Raw genomic sequence first — 12,099 nt, forward strand, 5'->3', positions numbered from 1 at the left:
CCATCTCATCCTCTGTCATCCCCTTCTCCTCCTGCCCCCAATCCCTCCCAGCATCAGAGTCTTTTCCAATGAGTCAACTCTTCGCATGAGGTGGCCAAAGTACTGGAGTTTCAGCTTTAGCATCATTCCTTCCAAAGAAATCCCAGGGTTGATCTCCTTCAGAATGGACTGGTTGGATCTCTTTGCAGTCCAAGGGACTCTCAAGAGTCTTCTCCAACACCACAGTTCAAAAGCATCAATTCTTCTGTGTTCAGCCTTCTTCACAGTCCAACTCTCACATCCATACATGACGACAGGAAAAACCATAGCCTTGACTAGACGGACCTTAGTTGGCAAAGTAATGTCTCTGCTTTTGAATATACTATCTAGGTTGGTCATAACTTTTCTTCCAAGGAGTAAGCGTTTTTTCATTTCATGGCTGCAGTCACCATCCGCAGTGATTTTGGAGCCCAAAAAAATAGTCTGACACTGCTTCCACTGTCTCCCCATCTATTTCCCATGAAGTGATGGGACCGGATGCCATGATTTTCGTTTTCTGAATGGTGAGCTTTAAGCCAACTTTTTCACTCTCCTCTTTCACTTTCATCAAGAGGCTTATTAGCTCCTCTTCACTTTCTGCCATAAGGGTGGTGTTATCTGCATATCTGAGGTTATTGATATTTCTCCCGGCAATCTTGATTCCAGCTTGTGTTTCTTCCAGTCCAGCATTTCTCATGATGTACTCTGCACAGAAGTTAAATAAGCAGGGTGACAATATACAGCCTTGATGTACTCCTTTTCCTATTTGGAACCAGTCTGTTGTTCCATGTCCAGTTCTAACTGTTGCTTCTTGACCTGCATACAGATTTCTCAAGAGGCAGGTCAGGTGGTCTGGTATTCCCATCTCTTTCAGAATTTTCCACAGTTTATTGTGATCCACACAGTCAAAGGCTTTGGCATAGTCAATAAAGCAGAAGTAGATGTTTTTCTGGAACTCTCTTGCTTTTTCCATGATCCAGCAGATGTTGGCAATTTGATCTCTGGTTCCTCTGACTTTTCTAAAACCAGCTTGAACATCAGGGAGTTCACGGTTCACGTATTGCTGAAGCCCTGGCTTGCAGAATTTTGAGCATTACTAGCATGTGAGATGAGTGCAATTGTGCAATCCCCAATATTATCTTTGCATTTATTGATGAGAACAAATGTCCCTGCGTGTTTATAAACCGGTCAGAAACAAAACCACCTGCAGATAATTTTCTGAGTGAGCCCGCTTCCTAGTCCCAGGAAAAGCCAAAAGGAAAACAAAGGATATGACACAGATAAGCAGAAGGAAGATCAGAGGTCGCTCCTCCTGATCTTGACTGTTGGCTTCTTCCCCAGAAGCACAAACGAGGCTCCCCAGGGATGGACTGGGGTCCAGGCTCTGCGGAATTCTTCAGGGTTGGGGAGGCGGCCACTGTAGATTAGCAGGGGGAAGTGAGCATGCAAGGCACTCTCCAGCCAATGACAACACATTTCCAGAAACTTTGGTGCCCACCTTCTTCTGTCTGCCCCCTGTATATTAACCTTTCCCAACCTGCAAGCCAGCGTGACCCTGACGCTCTTGTTGGCTGAGCAAGTGCTCAAAACAGACACCTGACCTGCGCTCTACATCTCCGCACTCCTGTGCTCAGTTAACAAAGTGAAGGATGGCATCTCCACTACCCAAGGGGTTCCTAACTTCTTTTGAGAATCTGATGAAAATTTAAGAACTCCCCCCTCAGTATTTACACATGCATACGACATTCCACATCTGTTGGGGTGTGTACAGCCCCCTAGATCTTTGAGGGGTGACTTCGAAGGGCTCTTGTTAGGCTCGTTCTCCTTGCCCACAGTGACTTTTCCCACTCAGATCCCAGGAGCCTCCGAGGCTCCTCTTGAACCCAGCCCTGTCCTCCCCACCTGTTCTTCCATCAGATGTTTTCTCCCCCATCTACTCTCTCTGCCCACACCTCTCCTGTCCTCACCTTCACTACTAATTCAAGATCTCCCCCTAACGCCCCCACCATCTCTCCATTATGCAAAATCCAGATGTTAATATACGATATTTGCCTTTCTCTTTCTGACTTACTTCACTCTGTATAAGAGGCTCTAGGTTCACCCACCTCACTAGAACCGACTCAAATGTGGAGGGCAGTAAAAGAGACGCAGACATAAAGAGCAGACTTTTGGACTCAGTGGGAGAAGGAAAGGCTGGGATGATTTCAGAGACTAGCACTGAAACATATACCTTACCATATGCAAAGCAGATAACCAGTGGGAGCTTGATGTATGATACAGGGCACCCAAAGCCGGTGGTCTGGGACAAGCTGGAGGGATGGGGTGGGGAGGGAGGTGCGAGGGGGGTTCAGGATGGAAGGGACACATGTATGCCTATGGCCGATTCATACTGACTGAGTCATATTGATGTATGGCAAAAACCATCACAAGGTAGTAATTATCCTTCAATTAAAATAAATAAGTAAATCCAGACACTGCCGTATCTTTCGATAGAAATAAACCTGGTGGCGGAATGCAGTTGCTGCAGAAGACACATTTGACCCTTCCATTCTCCTTCTCACCCCCATTAGCACTGACACTTTATCAGGTGTGAGTGTAATGGCTCATGTCTCACGTTCAAAGCTACAGGTCAGAAAACGTACACAGCAAGGACAGTCTCAGCAAGTCTTCAAACCAAACGCTGATCTCCTAAGAGCCTCACTTAATGACAACACAGTAAATTGTTTTAAAACAGGTCTCCATCCAAGCGATCCCTGCTTACCTTCTGCAGTGCAATTCGTATTTTGCAATAATGTATGCATAGAGGTTTCTGGGTTTTCTTCACAGCTGCAATCTCAGGGATTCTGCACTAATTTGAAAACTCAGCTTCTGTCTCACTTGCCTGTAAATCCTGGTGCGCAGACACACGTGCCATTGAGACCTTCGCTGTCACAGGTGCCTCCATTCAGACAGCTGACATTAGCGCATGGGTCCTTGTAGGATTCACAGTGGATTCCTGCAGAGACACAGATGCAAAAAGGGTAACTTGCTAAGGTCTCCAGCTCCCATAGCCTTTGAAAGGAAAGTGTTTGAATAGGTTTGAACAGTGTGAAGGCTGATTCCCAGAGGGGTGCATGTGTGTGTGCATGTACACGCATGGGTGCACACATGTAAATGTATTCAAGTGCCCACCCTTGACTTTTGCTAGTGTTTAGTCACTTAAGTCATGGCGGATTCTTCGCGACTCTATGGACTATAGCCCATTAGGCTCCTCTGTCCAGGGAATGCTCCAGGCAAGAAATACTGGAGTGAATTGCCATTTCCTTCTCCAGGGGATCTTCCCAACCTAGGGATCAAATCCATATCTCCTGCTTTGGCAGGCAAATTCTTTACCACTGAGGCACCAGGAAAGCCCACCCTTGACTTTAAGCTGTAAAAACACACCTTACTCGAAAATAACAAATTCAGTACCTGATCATAAGTCCCATCATAAAGTCTTCTCTGTATTTTCTCTGACCCCACACCCCAAAGTCTGGGCAACAAAAAGTTAAAACATTGAAAGATAAAATTTATCAGTGACACATGCTTTCTGAGTCTCCAAAAGAAACAGAACGTAGCCAGACAGTCTACAAAAAATGTCAATATAACTGATAAACAGTATCCTGAAGGTAAAGATTTGGAGTCAGATATTTAAACGAGCTCCAGTTGTAGTTTTGGAAAACTTCAGGGGAGAGGAGGTCCTTAGACTTCATCCCCAAAGATCAAACCAGTTCACCAACAGAAAGGCAACGTGCTGCACCCATACTGTGTTCCAGACCCTTCTGCTGCGCTTTATGTATAAGGTGATCCTCGAGTCAACACTAGGAGACAAATATCCAAATGCAAGGTCACCAAGCTGGTGGGGAGGGACCCAGTGATGATGGTCACTTGAATGTGATCCTGTGCTCGCTGAACAGTTCATGAGATGGAGCTTCAACTGCCGTGGAAATATACAACAGTCTATGGAGCTCTGCACCCATTCAACAACAAACAAAAGAGGCACTGAAAAACAGTCTTTATAACAAAAACAGCTCCCATTGTTGTTAAAAAGTAGTCTACGTGTATATGTATATATGCAGAGGCTTGAAGCTGAACTGAGGGAAAAATGAATTACTTTGAATGTCACTTTGTACATCTCTACATTGTTAGAATTTTTCACAATGACTATATAGCATTTTCATAATTTTATTTTTAAAAAGAACTTTAAAAATCCAATGCTCTTTGAAAGGTAGAATTTCTGGTATTTCACCGGAAGGTCAGATAGATGAATAGACTAATCTCTTTCTTTGTTCCCCTCCCCTTTGGAGAGGAAGATAAATTACATCTTTGTAAGAAAGTATATAATGATACGCTTATCCTTTCTGACAGTCTCAAGAAAATAAAGCATAAATCAAATAATAAAAGGATATTTATTTAATTTCCACTTCCTTACTTCACTCAGATTGTACAAAAGACTGCCACACCCAGTGACTCATGTTGACACTGAAATTATTCTTGCTGGGACTTTTTTCTCTCCTTTCTTTTCTAATTTTCAATGTCTTAAGAAGCAAGGTTCAGGAAACAGGATGGGATGGGGGCGTGGAATGCAAGAGAAAAAGAAAACAGAACTCCCTATCTGTAGTCACACTAATGATTTATTGGAGCCTGGTAAAGGGAAGAGGAACTAAAGAGCCTCTTGATGAAGGTGGAAGAGGAGAAGGAAAAGCCTTAAAACTCAACATTCAAAAAATTAAGATCAAGGTATTCAGTCCTGTCACTTCATGACAAATAGATGGGGGAAAGAATGGACACAGTGACAGACTTTATTTTCTTGGGCTCCAAAATCACTGCAGACAGTGATTACAGACATGAAATTAAAAGGTGCTTGTTCCTTGGAAAAAAAGCTGTGACAAACTTAGACAGCATATTCAAAAGCAGAGACATCACTTAACTGACAAAGATCTGTATAGTCAAAGCCATGGTTTTTCCAGTAGTCATGTACTGATATGAGAGCCGAACCATAAAGAAGGCTGAGCACCAAAGAACTGATGCTTCTGAACTGTGGTGTTGGAGAAGACTCTTGAGAGTCCCTTGGACTGCAAGGAGATCCAACCAGTCCATCCTAAAGGAAATCAATCCTGAATAGTCACTGGAAGGACTGATGCTGAAACTAAAGCTCCAATCCTTTGGCCACCTGATGTGAAGAACCAACTCATTGTAAAAGACTCTGATGCTGGGGAAGATTGAGGGCAGGAGGAGAAGTGGGCAACAGAGGATAAGATGGTTGGATGGCATCAACGACTCAATGGACATGAGTTTCAGCAAACTCCAGGAGATGGTGAAGGACAGGGAAGCCTGGTGTGCTACAGTCACAAAGAGTCAGACACACCTTAGAGCCTGAGAAATGAACAACAACAAAGCATCTTAGAATGGATGCGTTTTCATTTCTTTTTATCCTTTGCCATCATATCCAACTTGTGAACAATATTCTAACAAATATTTTTCCAAACTGCCTTTCATATCTTTGCCTGACTTTTCTCCCTGCAACCACCACCCCAAGCCCACTGCCTCACACCTGGTGGGAAGCACTCCCAGCCCCCAAATATCTCCTAGCTCCCTCTCTGCCTCCAGAGACTTGATGGCACCTCCCTGACTCATCCTTAACAAACCCACAACTCACAAGGTCAAACTAATTTAAAGACTGGACTTCCCTGGTGGTTGAGTAGTTAGGAGTCTTCCTGCCAATGCAGGGGACACAGGCTCAATCCCTGGTCCAGGAAGATTCCACATGCTGCAGGGCAGCTAAGCCTTCGTGCCACAACTACTGAGCCTGCGCACCTAGAGGCCGTGTTCCACAAGAGAAGCCACTGCAATGAGGAACCTGCATACTTCAACAAAGAGCAGCCCCTGTTTGCTGCAGGCAGAGAAAAGCCCATGGGCAGTAATGAAGACCCAGTGCAGCCAAATAATTAATTAATTCAAAAAACTAATCTAGAGATTAAAGTGTAAAACTGGTAATTGCTCGTTGCTTGAGTGTGTACAGTCTCTTCACCCAGGAGTCTCTATTTTCATCTTTCCAGTGATACCCAAGTAGCGCAGGCTGAACTGAAACAGTAAAATCCAAAAGAGCATTTTTCGCTTCCAAGTGTTATGAAGAACAAGAATTCACATATTTGCAAGTCCAGGGAAGCCTGATGTGCTGCAGTTCATGGGGTTGCAAATAGTTAGACATGACTTAGCAACTGAACAACAACAAGAAGTTCCTAGGAGGCTGATCACTGGGAACCACATGACAAACAAGGCTTTTGATTATAACAGGAAATACAGCCACACCAAAGTTCAGAAGTATTCTGAAGTCTAAGAGCAAAAATATCCATTAGAACTAAAGTAAGAGCAATCAAGGACATGTTTTTCTTGATTTTCAGTAATACATTTGCCAACTTAATCTTAAAATATTCATATAACTAATACATTAACACACAAATTACCACATTCCTCAAATAAGGGTGAAAAGCATATTCCAGGCTGAATATTTAAGCATCTCAACTTTAAAAGCCTTCAGTAAGATACATTTGATGAAAACACTCAAGATAATAAGCAACTTCAATCTTTTGCGTGTTTGGGCAATGATTTTATCCTTTGTTATTTCTCTTTTTCAAAAGATAAGATATTCAGTCACTTGAGGTTCATTGAGAGTTTTCTGGCAGCAAGATGGGACAAAAACTAATCCTCTTAGCAAGAGGATAACTTTGCAGCAAGTCAGTCTCAAATGTCCCCAGAGAGCACTTTGCCAACTCATGTTTCTATACGCTGAGACTCGCTAAGCCCTTTGCAAGAAACACGTGCCATGTTGTTCAGTTTGTTGGTCAGAATTGAACCACTATGAGCTACAAATCTTAAATGCAGAGAAGAGAGAGTCATGAATACCACTGAGATGCCCAGGATACATCCCCTTCAACTCTGCTCTTCAGGGCCCCTGGGTTCCCTTCATCTGCACCCCCAGAGCCCCCATTCCCTTGCACAACACTGAGTGTCAGGCATCCTGTGTCCTCTGAGCAAAACGCTTTCCTTCGCCCTCCCTCCTGAAGTTGACTCTCCCAAGGCAGGACTCTGTTCTTCTGCCACATTGAGGGCATGTGGAGATCCCACGATTCCAGAGTTCAGTGTTAAATCACCACTTATGTGTTTTGCTGTCTGATTCCCCCATGTATCTCTGAGGTTCTTTAGAGCAGAGGCTGTATCAGACCGCGGGGAAGAAATGATGGCTATGCCACCAGAATCCTGTCCTTCCAGGAGGGGCGACAGTCTGTGTACTTTGGCCGATACACAGGTAGAGTTGCCAGAGGAGTGAGACACCATTCCAAATCTGCCTCAGAAACACCCTATTCTGTCAGGGAAAACCAGGTCCACACTTCAGACTAAGTCTGTAGAATGACGCACGCATCACCCACTGGCAAGGGACACAGCACGCACTATTACACAACTTATGTTTAGTCTCAAGCAAAAATAAACTGTAAATCAGTCAAAACTAATAAAAAAAATCATATTTTTTATATTAAGGCATAGAGCGGCAATGTTTCGGAAGAGATCTTTATTTCAACAGGGCTCTTTCTAGCAGCTAATTTTAGAATTAAAATGAGCAAAAATTCAAAGAGTCATGCTCCAATTATAAACCTCTGTTGTCATCATAATTTTTGGTCGTGATTAATATTTTCACAACTGAAAAATCTTTATTTTATCTCTAAGAAAATTAAGTCAGGTAAAGAAAATTAGCTTGAAGTGTTCTTTGAACTTCCTATTCATTTGAAGACATCATCTTACTTTATTCAAACTGCTTTCCTCCAAGAAAACTTTTCCAGGGTTTCAGCCTCACAGAGCTCCACCTTTTCTAATCTGTTTTAGAAATTACAACTGACACCTCGACCTTCGCCTCATTATTTCTTGTGTGTGCCAGTCTCAGTCTGTTCTTCTGGTTAAACAATAAGCTGATAAAAGGAAGAAACCCTGAGTTACCCATTTTTCTATCAATCACAGTGCTTGAGAATGGCTAGGTATACAATCCAGAAATTCTCGTCCACTGGTTATATAGAGGAAATAATTCTAGCCAACAAAGAAAGAGTTTTCACCTTTTCAATTACACACTTTTCTGGACTTTAAAAATCAACAACCAGGTACAATGTGATCAAACTCACAACCCAATAAACTTATTTCTGAGACTCTATCCCTCCAAAAAAAAATCCAGAAAATATGAAAATTATATGAATAAATATGTTCATTCCAGAATTATTATAGGAGCCTCACATCAGATGTAATAAGGGAATATATCACCATTTTAAATAGAGCTAGTACACTACTGATACTAGGTGTAAAATAGAGGGAAGAGGGGAAGGGGAAGTCGCTCAGTCGTGTCTGACTCTTCGCGACCCCATGGACTACAGCCCACCAGGCTCCTCTGCCCATGGGGTTTCCCAGGCAAGAGTACTGGAGTGGGGTGCCACTGCCTTCTCCATAAAATAGATAACTAATGAAAACCTATGGTTTAGCACAGGGAACTCTACTTAATGTACTGTGGTGACCTAAATGGGAAGGAAATCCAAAAGGGAGGGGGGATAGATGTATATGTATGGCTGATTCACTCGGCTGTACAGTACCAACACACACTATAAAGCAACACTACTCCAATAAAAATTAATTTAAAAATCAAGTAAAACTAGTAAAACTTGCTAACAATTTCTAAATCAAAAATAACAGTATTTATTTTCATAAATTATTTTCATTATTCATAATCATATTTTTATTATTAAAAATGGAAGTATTTTCTTTCTAACTTCTGTCACCAAAAATTCCAAGTGGGTATAATCTTGACCATTAAATTTGTTCTTCTATAAATAATAATTCAGCATAATGTGGGTCTGTAACTTGATGTTTTGGCAACATAAGGTTGATGAATGCTAACCAAAGTCCCATGGTGAATTAGCTGTGAACTAGTTTTAAAGAAGTATCAGCTTTTCAGTATATCTGAAAAGAGATCACTCTGAGTCCCTCCGTGTATTTTGTTTCTAACAATTTCATAATCCACAGTGGAAACTTATGGGCAAAAAGCTCAAGTTGCTTTGGTGTATTTTACTAGTGTGTTAAGCAGTAGTTTCCATTCAAGTACAGATAGCTATGGAGTGTTTACTTTGAGTAAGCCGCCATACCAAGAGCAGATGATTAAGTTTAAAAAAAAAGAAGAAGAAAAGGAAAAAAAGAGGGATTTCCCTGGTGGTCCAGTGGTTAAAATTCCGCTCTTCTTCATGAGTTCAATACTGGGTTGGGAAAGTTCCACATGCCACGCAGTATAGCCAAAAAATTACATTAATTAACAACAACCAAAAAAAAAAAAAAAAGCCTTTGTAGTCACTGCCATTCAGGAGATTATAATTAAGTGTCAAGAAAAGGAAAGTCTGGAGCCAGAAAGAGCTGACTACAAGGCTGACCATAACTGTCATATCAAATATCAAGAAAATGCTTTGAAAGTTTAGGAAGGAGAAATCATGCCTGTTCGGAGATCAGTATTTCAGTCAGTGGATACAGACGCAGGACAGGATGATGGCAAAGAGGAGGAGAGAGAAAGGGCCAAGAAGTGAAGCCTGCAAACAACCTGCATCCATGGTGTCCAGAGGACAAGGATTCTTTCCAAAAGACCAGAGGGAAGACTAGGGTTGGGGGTGGGATGGGGAGAGGAACAGGGCTGTGGAGGCTAATGCAGGTGAGTTTCATGAGGAAGCCTGTGATCACAGAGTGATGGGGCAAGAATGTGGAGTTGGAAGCTTTGGGATTTCAGTCTTTAATTAGGTCACTGGACAGCAAGGAAATCAAACCAGTCAATCCTAAAGGAAATCAACTCTGCTTATTCACTGGAAGGACTGATGCTGAAGCTGAAGCTCCAGTACTTTTGCCACCTGATATGAACAGCCAACTCATTGGAAAAGACCCTGATGCTGGGAAAGATTGAGGGAAGGAGGAGGAGGGGGTGACAGAGGATAAGATGGTTGGATGGCATCATGGACTCAATGGATATGAGTTTGAGCAAGCTCCGGGAGATGGTGAAGGACAGGGAAGCCTGGAGTGTTGCAGTCCATGGGGTCACAAAGAGTTGGACAGGACTAAGTGAATGAACCACAAATCCATTTAGCAGAATGAGATCCAAATTGTGAAGGGCCATGAAAGAAAATTAAAGGAAATAGAGGCGTTGTCTGTACAAACTCTAAGGAAATTTGATTGTAAAAGACAGAGGAAGAAGGGAGGAAGTAAGCAGATGAGGATGCAAAGTCAAATAAGAAGGGACTTGTTTTTTCTTAATTCACACGGAACTTATTTAGAAGTGTGTGCAGGGACATTTCTTCTTTTCTGTCTAGCAACTCAGTTTTTTTTAGCACCATTTCTTAAGGAAGAATTCCCTTCCCATTTCATAGCAATTCTTTGTTAAGTGTCATATATTATTACAGATGAGGGTTTCTAGGCCATTATTCAGTTTTGGTTAGCTGTCCATTCTCACACCCATTACATGAGAATGCAGTAATAACTGCAGCATTATAATGGGTTTCAACATCTGGCAGAAGTTCCCCCTCAATGCCTTCTTTTTCCAAAATGTTCTTAGCTATACTTGCCTGACCTTATTGCACTCATTCTTTTCAGGAAGTTATATTCATTTATTTACACTTTTTAAAAACAGAAAAGATTAGAAATCACCATGTAAAAAGCACATATGTAGAGTAAGAAGTTAAAGTACCAATCTTCCCCTCAACATATCACTTACCCAAGGTCTAACTGCAGAGGTGAGTGCTAGTTAAGAACTAATGTTCACTCATCTGATAGTTTTCTAAGTTTATACAGACTTCTCATATGTAAATACATGTTGGGAAAAATGTCTACAAAGAGGGACAGGAAAGACAGGTCCAGGGTCTTGTGACCTTCCTCTGGATTGAGGGCATAAATTGGCCCCTTCTGCTTTTCTTTTAATCCCTTCTACCTCACACCTCAACACCTGCCCATCACTCTTTTTTTTTTTAATTTTTATTTATTTATTTATTTATTTTAATTTTTATTTTTACTTTATTTTACTTTACAATACTGTATTGGTTTTGCCATACATTGACATGACTCCACCACAGGTGTACATGCGTTCCCAAACATGAACCCCCCTCCCACCTCCCTCCCCGTGACATCTCTCTGGGTCATCACCATGCACCAGCCCCAAGCATGCTGTATCCTGCTTCGGACATAGACTGGCGATTCGATTCTTACATGATAGTATACATGTTACAATGCAATTCTCCCAAATCATCCCACCCTCTCCCTCTCCCTCTGAGTCCAAAAGTCCGTTATACACATCTGTGTCTTTTTTCCTGTCTTGCATACAGGGTCATCATTGTCATCTTTCTAAATTCCATATATATGTGTTAGTATACTGTATTGGTGTTTTTCTTTCTGGCTTACTTCGCTCTGTATAATCGGCTCCAGTTTCATCCATCTCATTAGAACTGATTCAAATGTATTCTTTTCAATGGCTGAGTAATACTCCATTGTGTATATGTACCACAGCTTTCTTATCCATTCATCTGCTGATGGACATCTAGGTTGTTTCCATGTCCTGGCTATTATAAACAGTGCTGCAATGAACATTGGGGTACATGTGTCTCTTTCAATTCTGGTTTCCTCGGTGTGTATGCCCAGCAGTGGGATTGCTGGGTCATAAGGTAGTTCTATTTGCAATTTTTTAAGGAATCTCCACACTGTTAGAAAACTACAGGCCAATATCACTGATGAACATAGATGCAAAAATCCTCAACAAAATTCTAGCAATCAGAATCCAACAACACATTAAAAAGATCAAACACCATGACCAAGTGGGCTTTATCCCAGGGATGCAAGGATTCTTCAATATCTGCAAATCAATCAATGTAATTCACCACATTAACAAATTGAAAAATAAAAGCCATGTGATTATCTCAATAGATGCAGAGAAGGCCTTTGACAAAATTCAACATCCATTTATGATAAAAACTCTCCAGAAAGCAGGAATAGAAGGAACATACCTCA

General features: G+C 41.7%; 1 protein-coding gene across 1 annotated transcript in view; it reads right to left on the reverse strand.

Annotated features, from left to right (window-relative positions):
* Positions 1-12,099, reverse strand: part of DNER (delta/notch like EGF repeat containing) — a 378,787-nt gene that overhangs the window by 37,243 nt on the left and 329,445 nt on the right. The window contains exon 10 of the mRNA XM_027964863.2: positions 2,900-3,013. Within this exon, the coding sequence (XP_027820664.2) occupies positions 2,900-3,013 (114 nt within the window). The remainder of the gene's footprint in view (positions 1-2,899; positions 3,014-12,099) is intronic.

The sequence above is a fragment of the Ovis aries genome, chromosome 2, assembly GCF_016772045.2.
Source record: "Ovis aries strain OAR_USU_Benz2616 breed Rambouillet chromosome 2, ARS-UI_Ramb_v3.0, whole genome shotgun sequence".
Taxonomy (NCBI): domain Eukaryota; kingdom Metazoa; phylum Chordata; class Mammalia; order Artiodactyla; family Bovidae; genus Ovis; species Ovis aries.